Raw genomic sequence first — 14843 nt, 5'->3', positions numbered from 1 at the left:
TCTCTGTTTCCCATTTATCTTTAGGAATGCTGGGCTTGCAGATGGGAGCTGAGGAGTTCAGCTCCTTATATTTGTGCTGGGGATTAAGGTTTATGTCTTCACGTTTGTTTGTTTTTTAAAGATTCATTTATTTAGTTTATGTATGTGAGTACACTGTAGCTGTACAGATGGCTTTGAGACTTCATGTGGTTGTTTGGGGATTGAATTTTTAGAACCGGTCAACCCCACTCACTCCAGTCAGCCCGGCTCTCTTGCTCAGTCCCTGCTTGATCTGGCCTCAGAGATTTATTTATTATACATAAGTACACTGTAGCTGTCTTCAGACACACCAAAAGAGGGTGTCAGATCTCTTAAGGGTGGTTGTGAGCCACCATGTGGTGTCTGGGATTTGAACTCAGGATCTTGGGAAGAGCAGTCAGTGCTCTTACCTATTGAGCCATCTCGCCAACCCTGTCTTCATGTTTTTACAGAAGTCAGCTTCTGTCCTTTGAGCTACTTTTTTAATGAGTTTTTTTTTTTCCTGTAGCTAATCTTAGCATCCCTTTTAAACTTTTGTTGCAAAGATACTTAATTTAAAAAAAAAATCTCTCCATATGAACTTTTTCATCTTTGATTTTGAGAGAGAAGACTTTTTTTTTAAAGATTTATTATTTTATATATGTGAATACTGTTGCTGTCTTCAGACACACCAGAAGAGGGCGGTGGATCCCATTACAGATGGTTGTGAGCCACCGTGTGGTGCTGGGAATCGAACTCAGGACCTCTAGAAGAACAGTCAGTGCTCTTAACTACTGAGCCATCTCGCCAGCCCTCATCTTTGATTTTGTAAATTAATTAATTTGTAGAGAAAAATTTGCTATCTCAGTTGTCCTAAGGTGCTTGTGGTGCTGAGGTAAGAACCTCATTTGTACCCCTAGCACCCACTTACAAGCATGATGCAGGCCCATGATCGCAGAGGTGGAGATGAGGATCCTGGGGCCTGCTAGTATATCCAAGTTGTAGGTTTAGTGAGAAACTCAAACAATATGGTAGAGAAATGACTGAGGCAGGCACTCTTTGATGATTTCTGCCTCTTGTGTGTTCACACAACCACACGAATGAAGCTGCTAGAATATCCCACACTGACCCCCATGCTGAAAATTGAACTTAGAGCCATGCATGGTATTCCCAGCCCAGGTATCATGACTTTGTTGTTGTTTTGTTCGTTTGTCTTAAGTCAATAGAAATAAAAAGTTTGTTAAGAAAGACAGTCTCAAGAATGGGAGTAGGCATGCAAAATTCATGCACTCAAAAGTCTCTTTTGGTCTATTGTAATGGCTTTTCCAAGACTTCATTTATTGATCAATATGCACAGTAATTTTTCTGATTTCATTTATATCTTTTGTTCTGTGTATGTGTGTAGTTGTAGGTGCAGGTGTGTGTGCCTCTGTATGTGTGGAGGCCAGAGGAAGACACTGGATTGGATATCTTGTTCTACACTCCCTGCTTTTTTTCTTTTGAAACAGGGTCTCTTTCTAAACCTGGATCTAGGGTGGAGGCCAGCAAGCCTCAGCCATCCTCCTGTTTCCATCTTCCACAGTGATAGGGGAACAACTAGATTTTTACCTGAGTGCTAGGATACTAATTCAAGTTTTCCTCTTTTACAGCAGGTGCTGTATGGCCAGAGTCACCTTTCTAGCTCTTAAGTTTTTTTCCCTGACAGTTTTGCTTTGTAGCCCTTGCTTGCCTATACATCATGACAGTACTCCTAGTACTCCCTGAGTGCTGAGATTACAGACGAGTATTACCATGCCTGGCTGGCTGGCTTTTGCCCATGTTAGGTCTAGCATTTTCTAGCATTTGAAGTTGTACATGACAGTATATACATATGACAGTATATACATAAGTTTTTATTTGATAACACAGGGTCACACTCAGGCTTTCTTTGAACTTGTATTCATCCTCCTGCCTCAGGCTCTGGAGCACTAGAATTACATGCCTGGGCCACCGTACTCAACTTAAAATTTGTCTTTAGCAATGTGTAAAAATACAGCCTGGTCTACAGAGTGAGCTCCAGGATAGCCAGGGCTACACAGAGAAACCCTGTCTCGAAAAAAACCAAACCAAAACAACAACAAAAAAGCACCTGTTTGTGGGGAACTGTGGTGTTTTGACTCATGTCTATTATATGTTTAAATCATTAATGTTAACATATCTATTCAAGTGTAGTTTTTCTGGGTGAAAGGTTGCAAAATCTTTTAGGGCTGGGGATTTAAGTGTTAGGGTATATACATTATGGTATGTGAGTTCCTAGGTTAGATCCACAGAGCTACCCCCACCCTCAAACAGTTATCCCCTGTATCTAGTTATTTGAAATCTTATGTTCCTCTTCTCTTCTGGGGCTGTATACATGCATGCATGCATTCCTCCATCTATCATGGGGTCTCATGAAGTCCTAGCTGGCCTGGAGCTCCATATGTAACCATGTTGGTCTAGAATGTGCAGTGATCTGCCTTTGCCTCCTGAGTGCTAGGATTGCAGCCATGCACCACCACTGCATGTTTTGTTTTGTTTTAAAGCATCCCTTTTCTGTTCTTGTCTCCAGCTGCTGTCTTTTCTTTCCTTCCCCTACAAGACAGACGTGCTGTATTCATTTCCTACTCCTTTCCTCCTTGATGTCCTTTGTTGAAATCGTGTAAGTATTCAGCATGCATTTCTTTCTCTGCTTATAGCTTATGGATAATTTTTTTTTTAGAGCCCTATAAAATTATGCTGCTTTGGATGTATATGATTCAGAGACTCTTTGAGTAGCAGTCCTTGGGTGTGAAGTCTCTCTTGGATTTCTTCTTGAAAGCTGCTTGACTAGATAACACTTTTTAAACTCCCCTCCCCCCCCTTTTTTTGAAGTTTATGTGTCTTTGTCTCCTAACACACTTGTTGCTGATGAAGAGACTGTTTACCTTTGTGTAGTTTATTCTTTTTGTTTGTTTTTTGAGGCAGGGTTTCTCTGTGTAGCTCTGGCTATCCTGGGACTCACCCTGTAGACCAGGCTGGCCTTGAACTCAAATCTGCCTGCCTCTGTCTCCCGAGTGCTGGGATTAAAGGCATGTGCCACCACTGCCTGGCCAGTTTTGATTTCTATTTTGTGTGTCTGCACTCCCACTTTACAGTTAAATGTATGTTGGGCTTAGAGTATATAGCTGTAAGACCCCCGCTCCCAGGCCCATAAAGTTTAGATGTGGATCACACCGACCTGTCCTTGTGAAGTCTGTCAGTCTGTCCTCTGTCAGTGTGATCATACAGTTGGCTTTCTCTCTTAGGTGCAGACATGATTAGTTTGTGTTTCTTAGAGCATGTAGCCTTTCTGCAAGGCTTCTTTGACTCAGCTTGTTTTTTAGGTTCATAGATAATTTTGTGGGTTTTTTTGGGGGGGTGAGGGCAAGTGTTGAAAGCATCCCACCACTTCCCCCATAAATAGGAACAAACTTATTCATCAGTTTTGTTTTGTTTTCCCTTAAGACAGGCTGTCCTAGAACTCATCTGTAGATCAGACTAGACTGGCCTCAGATTCAGAGACCTACCTACCTCTGCCTCCTGAGTGGTAGGATTAAAGAAGGCTTGGGCCACCGTTGATAGGTCAGTTTTGGTTTTGTTTTAAATTTATTTTCTTTTAAAATTATGTGCATGTGTATTTGTGTATCAGTGTGTATATTGTAAGTGTAGATGCCAGGGGAATCCAGAAGAGTGTTGGGTTACCTGGAGCTGTTGTAGTTACAGGCAGTTGTGAGCCACAGTTACAGTTGTGAGAACTCAACTCTGGTCCTTTACAAGAGCAGTATCTATTTTCTACTGAACCATCTCTCCAGTTTTACACACTTATAAGTCTCTTGTTCTGTATACTTTTTTATTGTACATTAATTCTTATAGTTTTTTGTTTGTTTGTTTGTTTGTTTTTGGTTTTTCGAGACAGGGTTTTTCTGTGTAGCCCTGGCTGTCCTGGAACTCACTCTGTAGACCAGGCTGGCTTCAGAAATCCGCCTGCCTCTGCCTCCCGAGTGCTGGGATTAAAGGCGTGCGCCACCACGCCTAGCAATTCTTACAGTTTTTAGTTTTTGATTTTTCATGGATGAGATCACGTTGTGTTTGAAGATGTTTGCGATTCATTATTCTTAGAAACCTTTCTTCAGACGCTTTATTTTTTGTGGTACTTGTGTTCTTTTTTGTGATTCATCTTTGGGTGAGAGTTGCTGTTTATCTGTCAGTGGGTATAGATTCTGTTCTAGGCCATGGGATGGAGTGTAGTGGGGAGATGGGGTGTAGGTGGCCAGGTTTGGAGGCTGTCTTTCCTCTGGATGGCAGCAGCCAAGTGCTTGCCACCTTGACTCTGATCCATTGTACTCAGGGAAGAGAGTCTTTGCCTCTGTCAGAGAAGTACTCTTGATAGAAATTGGTGGCATGTTGAGTTCCTCCAAATGTATTTCCTGCCCATATCCTCGTGGCTGCTTGCTCTGGGCAGCCACTCCATCTGTTGTTGGGTAGAGCAACCCTGTGCGCTTTCCCACCTTCACAGTTGCTTTCTGTCTTATTAGCATTCCTTTTGATGGTTCTGGACAGCCACTGACTAGATGGTTTGTGTGTGTGTTTTCCAGAATTTTTTTTAGGAAAGAATTTTTTTTTATCAGTAAACTTACACTTTTATTAGTCATTTCTTGATTTAGGGTTGGGAAGGGACATATATGTCCATATTTATTTATGTTTCTGAAGCTATTATTTTTTTATTTAATTTTATGCATATGGTTTGTATGTCTGTGCACCAAGTGCATGCCCAGAAGAGGGTATTAATGGAGGCCAGAAGAGGGTATCAGATCCCCTGGAACTGTAGTTAAACGTGTTCATGATCTGCCAAGTAGGTGCTCTCTCTAGCCCCCTATTTGTTTAATTTTGAAATTCGTTTTGAGTAGCAGGTAGCTTGGACGTAAGGTCCATCGAAGCTTTTTATTTTTAAGCTGCCAGTGTTTTCCTTGGTCTTCCCAGAACTTAGGGCCTGATGTATAGTGACAAGTACTCTACCACTAAGCTGTACAGGAAGCCCAGAGTAGGTTCTTAGAGGACTCGGCCCTGGGGATAGGTAGGGTTAAGGCTTTCCTAGCACGTTAGGGTGAGTCCCAGAGCGCTTACACTCCTTCCTCTGAGCTGGAGGCGGGGGTGAAAGTTTACATTTACAGTTTTTGGTTTTCAGGGTTGAAACTTAATTTGTTAGCTTTTAAGTGTTCATAGTATAGTTTGGGCATGACTGTACAGAAGAGTTAGTTTGGCTAATACTTTGGTATTTTTTTTATTAGATATTTTCTTCATTTACATTTCAAAATACTTTGGTATTTTTGATTTACATTTTTTTTCCTCAAAACATTTTAGTTTAAAATTTTATCCCTTAGAAACCAAACCACAGCATATGGAATAAGTTGCCAGTCAAGTAAATATAAGCTTTATTTTTAGAAAAAGGTATTTTGACATTTTTTTTTCTTTCCCATTTAGTTTTTCCATGGTTTGGCTTGGATATTGGAGGAACCTTGGTCAAGCTGGTTTATTTTGAACCTAAAGACATCACTGCTGAAGAAGAAAAGGAGGAAGTGGAGAGTCTGAAAAGCATCCGGAAGTACCTGACCTCCAATGTGGCTTACGGATCCACAGGCATTCGGGACGTGCACCTTGAGCTGAAGGACCTGACTCTGTGTGGACGCAAAGGCAATCTGCACTTTATACGCTTTCCCACCCATGACATGCCTGCTTTTATTCAGATGGGCAGAGATAAAAACTTCTCAAGTCTCCACACTGTCTTTTGTGCCACTGGAGGTGGATCATACAAATTTGAGCAGGATTTTCTCACAGTATGCATTTTTTAGCTTATATATAATTTATGGAAATTTGATTGTTTAAAATGATGCCGATTAAAAGTGGTAGAATCATTTCCATTTCTAATGGAGCTTGAATAGTCTTAGGGAAATGAACATATATTTAAACTAGGCAGTCAGGAGTTGATTGTGTAGCGATTGTTGGGTAGTGTACTTACCTGGTATATTGGTATATATCAACATAGCATTTTACCATTTCTTTAGTATGAAAACTTTTGAGTATAGGATAAGCATAAAAGTGGGATAAGAGTAGCGGATAAGAGCCTACAAGGAATAACATCACCCCATCTCATTAAGGAGTTAGAAACAAAATTTTGAAATTTAGTCCTGGCGTAGGGAGATGGTTCAGTTGGTAAGGTTTGGAGGATCTGAGTTCATTCCTTAGAACCTACATAAAATGACTGGGTATGGGCCAGAGAAGTAGCTCAGGAAGGACCTGAGTTCAGTTCCCAGTACTTCTATCAGAACAGCCCATAAACTGCCTGTGCTTCAGTGCTATGATATATGACACCTATTTGTGGTTGTCTTGGACAGTGCACACACACACAGACATAAATAAAAATTTAAGTTGGCTTAATTTTGGTCATCTCAGCAGGACTCAGGAGTTAGAGGCTGGCAGATCTCATTGAGTTTGGGGCTAGCCTGGTCTACATAGCAGTTGCAGATCTGTCTGTCAGGGACACATAGGCCATCTCAGAAACAAACAGCTGGGTGGTAGTGTCTCAGCACTAGGAAGACAGAGACATGTGGATCCCTGGGGCTCAGTGGGTAGTTTTTTCACCTTACATGAGGAATTCCAGGCTAGTGAAGGATCGAGAGAAAGTTGGTGACACCCGAGAAGGTTGTCCTCTGATTTCCAAATGTGCACACACACTATCTGGGCACAAAACTGTTTCCAATCATGTGTACCTCATAGTGTCTCTTCTGCCACCTCAGTTATTTTCCAGCATGTCTGGTTAAAAGTTTGTGTTTTTGAGGAGTAGTGGGGCAGGAGTGATGGCTAAGTGGTTAAGAGCTCTGGCTTCTCTAGGGTACCCAGGTTTGGTTCCTAGAACCCACATGGTGACTCACAACCATGTGTAACTACAGTTTCAGGGGATCCAGGTAAATACACGTGGTAAATGTATACATGCAGGCAAAACCCCATACACATATTTAGAAATAAAATAAAAATTTTAAAGTGGTTCGTTTCAGGCATTAAAGCTGATAGCCAATCTGTTTTACTCAAACTAGGCAAATATAGTCCCAGCTTGTGCTATGCTTGCCAACCAAATTTCTCAACCGTATCTAAACTCCTAAGGCCAGTATAATACTGGGCATTAGGTTTTGCTTTTCTCCTGTGACCTACAAAGTCTTGAGACTAGGTCTCTTTGAGCATTGATGTGGCAAAGGTGCAAGAACTAACAAGTGAATTGGCCAGGCTCCTAGCCTAGCTTTTAGCGTGCGGTGCCTGTAGAACAGTGTCCTCAGTAACTGCTTCTCACAGGAAGATTTGACTCTGTCAGCACAAAGCATAGCTTTTACTTCTCCGGAATTAAAGTTATTCTGAACCAAATATGAGCAGCCAGGCTTGGCAACACAAATTTGGGCTGCTTTGAATGACATTAATGATATCTTTTTGTGGAAGAGATTGAAGAACAGAAGGAAACCATAAGGCAGAGCCTTATGCATTGGTGGAGACACTAGGTCAGCAGGTGCTATAAGTTTCAGATTTTGTCTAATGGCATTCTTAAGCTTAAGTTCATGGTCTGTTAACACATTCCAAAGGCTTTAGTTGACAGTCTTAAGAAGATGTTAGGTTACATATAAAAGTTGGCAGTGGCTACTGAGAGGACTAAAGAACAACTAAGAACAACTAACTGAGCCAGCGCAGTGGCCACGCATGTCTCATTCCTTTCCCCTGTGTGTAACTTCATAGGCCTTGTTCTTTTCTGATGTGCTCCCCCCACCTCCCCACCATCCTCCAACTCTACCCTGGAAATGGCTGTTATAATCCTAGCATAGAAGATACATGAATTAGCCAATAGGGTTTTATACTCTTCCCTTGGGTTTTTCTTGTTCACTGTTTTTTTTTTTTTTGGTTTTTCGAGACAGGGTTTCTCTGTATAGCCCTGACTGTCCTGGAACTCACTTTGTAGACCAGGCTGGCCTCGAACTCAGAAATCCACCTGCCTCTGCCTCCCGAGTGCTGGGATTAAAGGTGTGCGCCACCACGCCCGGCTTGTTCACTGTTTTTTAGTGGTTTCTTTTCCATCTATGAATTTGGGTGAGGCATAGAATAGTAAGTTCTCCTTTGTGAGAGTCTCCCAGTGACCATAACTGATAGGTAGAGAAAACTTCTGGTTCCAAGACACTGTAGAGGCCCAATTACAACATATTGAAAAATCATTCAGACCATTAACAAGCCTCAGTTGTGTGAGAATCCAAGGAAAGAGTGCAAAATGGACTTTGTATATAAAGAGTAGGTGCTTAGGCAGTTGTCTTCTGTTCATGTTCTCAAGTGATGAAAACTACATGGAAGGAAAGATGTTGGGAAAGTGACCCCGTGGGTAAAGTGTCTGCCACTCGAGCATGAAGACTGAGTTTGAATCCTTAGCACCCACATTAGCAAGCTGAGAGAGTGTGCCTGTGCCCTCAGTGCAGGGAGCAGAGGTGGCCGGCCAGCCATTCTAGGCAGTCAGCAAGTGCTAGGTTCAGTAAGAGACCTTGAATCAAACGATGAGGTGAAGAGCTATTGAGAAAGCCTTGTTGACTTTCAAGCTCCACATGTGCACATATGTTACACACACACAATGTATACAGACAAAACATGTGAAAGGAAATGCTACAAGTGTATTAGTAGTGAAAATGGTTAATAATGTATATTTTTTTAAATTGGGTTTCTTTTATAATGTGAGTCAGATTTTTTCCTTTTTTTTTTTTTGAGGCAGAGTTTCACAATGTAGCTCTAGCTGGCCTGGAACTAGCTCTCGAGATTCACACAGAGATGCCTCTGTCTCCTGAGTACTGGAGTTGAAGGTGTGCACCACCATGACTCCTCAGGTTTTCCTGATCCTGGTTTTGCTTCTTGGTACTGAACTTACATTCTGAGAAAGCTGGACTAGTAGAATATTGGCAGATGAGTCCTTGGGTGTGACATCTGCGCTGATACTCATTAGGAATAGTAGCTCAGTAGGATGTTTCTGTAGTGAGAATTTTGGTTTCTTTAAAAAACACAGAAATATTATAATGTTTTTATTCTAATCCCAGGTGTGGGATATGGGGCTGCTTCAGATTGTCCACAGTTGTTAGCTATGATTTGCTTCATTCAGGGGTGTGATTTTTGCCAGCTGCAGATAGTTTCTGTGATTGTGTGACATTTGAGAGGGTCTATAAATGCTGTGACATTGAGAGGTGGGGTTGCTTGTTGTTAGTTACAGTTTGTTGAGTAGTTCTGCACAAAGAAGAAATTAGATATTCTGACAGTGAAGATTAAACTTGCTCCAAGGAACTGGAAGCCCCTAATCAGCAGCAAGTAGTTTAACAATAACATTGTCTTCCCCTCTATTCTTTTTTCTCTTTTGTATAGTGTTAGAGGGTTCCTTGAAAGGCTGGAGAAGGGTGGGAGAAAAAAGAACCCACAGATTAGCCAAAGTCAGCTGCATGTTTCAGAATAACAAATTCTGGGAAAGAGAAATTGGTTTGACATTCAGTGTCAAAAACTACTTGGCCGGGCGTGGTGGCGCACGCCTTTAATCCCAGCACTTGGGAGGCAGAGGTAGGTGGATTTCTGAGTTCGAGGCCAGCCTGGTCTGCAAAGTGAGTTCCAGGACAGCCAGGGCTACACAGAGAAACCCTGTCTTGGGGGAAAAAAAAAACAACCCCAAACCAAAGTACTTGGGTTCTAATATTATTAGTCTACCAGTGTGATGTGGTATTTAATGTAGAAGTGAAAACGCTGACACATACATAGCATGGAATTACCTTGAGAGGGAATGGTCAGGTAGAGCTACAGTGACCATCTAAAGAGTGGGTTCTGTAGGAAGAGAGCTTAATATATCTAATTGGAAATTAAGAATTCATCTGAAGTTACTAACTTTTGTTGCTCACAATAGACTGGAATAAATCGAGTATAAATATAATTGAATGGTGTTGCATAAAGAGGAGTGAAGTTTGTAACAGAATTGGGTTCTTCAGTGGCTGTGCGGCATTCCTACTTTTGTAATGTGTTAGCATGTTCTAGTCAACCTTCAAACTAGTCAGCCATTCTCCAGGGTTACTATGAGGACTTCTGTATCTTAAGTAGCTATGCATATATATACACATATACATATACATATATATATACATATGAACATGACTGTAAAATAGACAAATCCAGTTGTAGTTTATAGTTTCTGATTTGACTAAATATGTCTTGACATTTTCCCTACTTAGGTAGGATTGCTGTATTTCCTACATTATATGAATAATTAACATTTCCCTATTAATTCCCTTAAGGAATTAAGTTGATGAAAGGATTTAAACTTGATCATATTAAGCTTTGCTCTTCAAAAAAGCTATAGTCATAACCAATTAGATAGTAAGAAGTCTTGCCTTTTCTTTTGAGCTGGAAATCTCATGTAGTTGAGTCTGGCCTTGAACTCCCAAGCTTCCTCCTTTAGTATAGGGATTACAGGTATGTGCCATAGGACTTGACTACTTTTCATGGACACTTTGTAGGTCTTTTACAAAAGGTAGGTTGTTTTTGTTTTTTGTTATTGCTGTTTAACTGAACCCAGGGTGTCATGCTTTATAGGTGAACTTTACCTTTGAATTATCTTCAGTTTCAGGTTCTTTTTTTTTTTTTTTTAAAGATTTATTTATTTATTTATTTATTATATGTAAGTACACCATAGCTGTCTTCAGATGCACCAGAGGAGGGTGTCAGATCTCATCACGGGTGGTTGTGAGCCACCATGTGGTTGCTGGGAATTGAACACAGGACCTTCGGAAGAGCAGTCGGTGCTCTTACCCGCTGAGCCACCTCTCCAGCCCCCAGTTTCAGGTTCTTAAGTAGTAAAATGTGGTGTCTTTGATGCTGCTTGATAGCTTTTAGATGGTCTTTTTGAAGGTAGGTATTTGTGTGTGTGTGTGTGTGTGTGAGAGAGAGAGAGAGAGAGAATGAAAATGAGAGAATGAGAGAGAATGTGCATATGCCCTGAGTGTGTGTTCATTTACATGGTGTCCAGAGGTCAGCCTTGGTATTGTTCTGTCCAAATGGGCTCCTTGATTAGACTCGGCCACCTAGCCAGGGAGCCTTGGGGATTCCCTCCTGCTCTAGGGGATTACAGGTATGTGCCACCACATTTAGTTTTTTGTTTGTTTGCTTGCTTGGTTTTTTCAAGACAGGGTGTTTCTCTGTGTGGTCCTGGCTGTCCTGGAACTTATTATGTAGATCAGGCTGGCCTCAAACTCAGAGATCTGCCTGCCTCTGTCTCCCAAGCACTGTGACTAAAGGCGTGCGCCACCACCTGGCCACACTCAGTTTTTTATGAGTGTAGGAATGGAATTCAGTTCCTCTGTGTAGGTGGCAGAAACCTTACCAACTGAGCTATCTTTCCAAACCCAGCATGCCAATCTTTATGGATTCTGCCTTTGTTGCTAGGTACTCTGATAAGCCATGGCTTCCACTGTATCCTGCTCTGCTGTCCCCGTCAGCAGAGGTTCTGATTTCTGCTACTCACTTAGGACTTTGTATGTATGTAGACTATTTGTGTCTCTAGGAACCAGAGTTTGTCTTGGTGGTCCATCCTCCCATTTCCCTGTCCCCAGATCTGCTCTACAAAGTGTATACAAATGTCACACATCTGTGGGTGCACTTTTATGGTTCTTCAGTGTAGCGATGTCTTTTAAAATGGAATTATTTTTTTTCTGTTGGTTGCCAGATGTAGTGGCTCACACCTGTAGTCCTACCACTTAGTAAGAGGGGGCAAAAGAATTTGAGGCTTAGGCTACAGTGATACTTTGTTTCAGAAAAAATGTTGGTTTATTAGAAAGTCTGATTACATTTTTATTTTATTACAGATAGGTGACCTTCAGCTTCGAAAACTGGATGAACTAGATTGCTTAATAAAAGGAATTTTATACATTGACTCAGTTGGATTCAATGGACGGTCACAGTGCTATTATTTTGAAAACCCTGCTGATTCTGAAAAATGTCAGAAGTTACCATTTGATTTAAAAAATCCATATCCTCTGCTTCTGGTGAACATCGGCTCAGGGGTTAGCATCTTAGCAGTGTATTCCAAAGATAATTATAAGAGGGTCACAGGCACCAGGTAAATCCTTCATATAGTTATTGTCTATACTTGATATAATAGATCACTAAGTTGTCAGGTATCACAACAACACTCGTTAAAATTATATGAAAGACTTAAAGTTTCGAAACTACGCAAGCACATATTGCTTCTCTTTAGACATTCTGATATCATTGACCTCTCTTAATCTCATTTGCTTAGGGTCTTTATTATTACTTCATTAAGTGTTGCCTTAACAGACTCATTCCATCCATAGTTTACGGTGTGCATGTATAGAGTAGCTGTTAACCAAATAGCCCTTTGGAAGAGAAAGCAAAGACAGTCCTTCCTTTGAAATCTGTAGACTTTGTGACATACATGCATATATGCTTTAGTATGTGCCTGCATGTATTCATAACAGAGGATGGTATAAGGTGTCCAGGGGATGGGCATATGGCAAGGGATGGCCCTGGGATGGTGTGCGGTGGTTTGAATGACAATGGCCCTCATAGACTCACATATTTTAATACTTGGCTCCCAGGTGGTGGAAATGTTTGGGAAAGATTAGGAAATGTGGTTTTATTGCAAGAGATACGTTACTGGCATAGGCTTTGAGGTTTTAAAAGCCCAAGCTATTCCCAGTTAGTTTTCTCTCCTCATGGTTGTATCCAAGATGTGAGTTCTCAGCTACTGCTCAAGTGCCAGACCTGACAAGTACTACTATTGTGCCTAATGTCATGGTCCCACCATGATGGCCATGGACTCTTAAGCCCCCAGTAAACTCTACTATAAGTTGTCTTGGTTATGGTGTCTTACCACAGCAATAGACAGAAGGTGGTACCAGGGAGTGGGCTATTGCTGTGACAGGCTTCACTGTGCTATTTAGCTCAATATGTGGATTTTGGATTAGGAAGGTAGTTAAATGCTGTAAGCAGGGCTGAATAGGAAGACAGCAGTGCCTAGAGCAATGTTGACTATGGATAATGCCCAGCTTGTCCTGCTGGTTTTCAGTCTTGATTTGACTCAGTATTTTCTCACTCTGCCTGTTTCCTCCATTTGGAAAGCTAATGTGTATATTCTGTGCTAATGTATGTTGGGAATACAGGACTTGCTTTTTGCTTTTACATGGAGTTACTGTAACAAGATTGCCTGGAGTCTCAGAAGAGACGTAGATAGATTTTGGAACAGTGTTGAGATTGAAATACTATGGGAACTTTTGAAGGTGGACAAAATACATTTGCATATGATATGCCTACAAACCTGTGGCGCCAGGGAGTGGAAATGTGGTGGTATGAGTGTGAATGTCTTCCCATAGGCTTATATATTTGAATGCTTGGTCCGCAGGTGGCTGAAATGTTTGCGAACGATTAAGAAGGGTGGCCTTGTTAGAGGAGGTATATCACTGGGGATGGACTTTGAGGTTTCAAGAGCTCATGCAATTCCCAGTTAGCTTTCTCTGCCTCATGTTGTGTCTCAGATAAAAGCTCTCAGCTACTGCTCCAGTGCCACTGCTGCCTGCTGCCATGTTCCCTGCCATGATGGTCAGGGACTCTTAACACTGAAACTGTAATGCCCCAACATATATTCTTTTCTTCTATAGGTTGTCTTGTTCATGATGTCTTATCACAGCAATAGAAAAGTAACCTAGACAGTTTGGATCTAGGAGTTGAGGTACAGATAACTAGAAACATGATTTTAAAAGGGAGAAGTAGGTGAACAAGAATGGATGTTTTGGTTAAGGTTCAGAGGTTACTTCAGGTAAACAAAGGAACTAAGGATTTGAATGACCTGGATTTACTTAATGAGTACAAGCCAACAAATGAGAGTAGTTTGGGAAAGCAACAGATGTCAGTAGTGGAGTCTCGAGGGTTAGAATGACAGGTGCTTGAATGACCTCAGAGGTCGTTCTGTACTTGAATACAGAAAGGTGCCAGCATGACACTGGGTATGTTGGCCTTATGTGTACCTGAGCTTCCATACTCAGCAGAGGTAGACTGACTACATTGGGGACACATACAGGGAGATAGGCTACATATATTTTTCTACTTTGTTGGCTCACGTGAATATGTGCATTTTGTGTTTATGAGGCACTTGTATTTATCTTCTTGCAAACTTAACTTATTGGTATCACTCATCGTTTAATTGAGGCAAGAGTAGACTAATATATAAATATTGTTTGGGGGTTCATAAATCCAACATTTCCATTCCTATGTTTTAAAAATACTACATTGTTTGCTTTTGATCATAGTCTTGGAGGAGGAACTTTCTTTGGTCTCTGCTGTCTTCTTACTGGCTGTAGTACTTTTGAAGAAGCTCTTGAGATGGCGTCTCGTGGAGATAGCACCAAAGTGGACAAATTAGTTCGAGACATTTATGGAGGAGACTATGAGAGGTTTGGCTTGCCAGGCTGGGCTGTGGCTTCAAGGTAAGGGAATATGTAATGTAGTAAGAAATACAGAACTAAAATCCTGTTAGGTATATGTTTTATTTTAAACAGTTTCATTGAAATATAATTTATAAAGTTATTTGTTTAAAGCATTTAATTTGTAGCTGAAGATGTAGTTGAGTTAGTAGAATATATACTAGTATGTTTGAAGCCTGTACTAGTGTACACGGTCCCCGGCAGTGCATAAACTGAGTATGGTACATGCCGATAATGCCTAGAGTCCCGTCCTGAGGTGGAGGCAGGAGGGTC

General features: G+C 41.2%; 1 protein-coding gene across 5 annotated transcripts in view; it reads left to right on the top strand.

Moving 5' to 3' along the window:
• Pank2 (pantothenate kinase 2) overlaps positions 1-14843 on the top strand; it is a 38974-nt gene that overhangs the window by 7421 nt on the left and 16710 nt on the right. For 3 of the 5 annotated variants that reach the window (XM_021157020.3, XM_021157019.3, XM_085834042.1), the window contains exons 2-4: positions 5515-5867; positions 11937-12190; positions 14397-14573. In XM_021157020.3, the coding sequence (XP_021012679.1) occupies positions 5515-5867; positions 11937-12190; positions 14397-14573 (784 nt within the window). The remainder of the gene's footprint in view (positions 1-5514; positions 5868-11936; positions 12191-14396; positions 14574-14843) is intronic. The other 2 variants (XM_085834046.1, XM_085834044.1) reach the window with 1 other exon arrangement.

The sequence above is a fragment of the Mus caroli genome, unplaced genomic scaffold, assembly GCF_978045245.1.
Source record: "Mus caroli unplaced genomic scaffold, Mus_caroli_1 scaffold_2, whole genome shotgun sequence".
NCBI classification, from domain to species: domain Eukaryota; kingdom Metazoa; phylum Chordata; class Mammalia; order Rodentia; family Muridae; genus Mus; species Mus caroli.
This window is presented reverse-complemented; position numbering and strand designations above follow the sequence as displayed.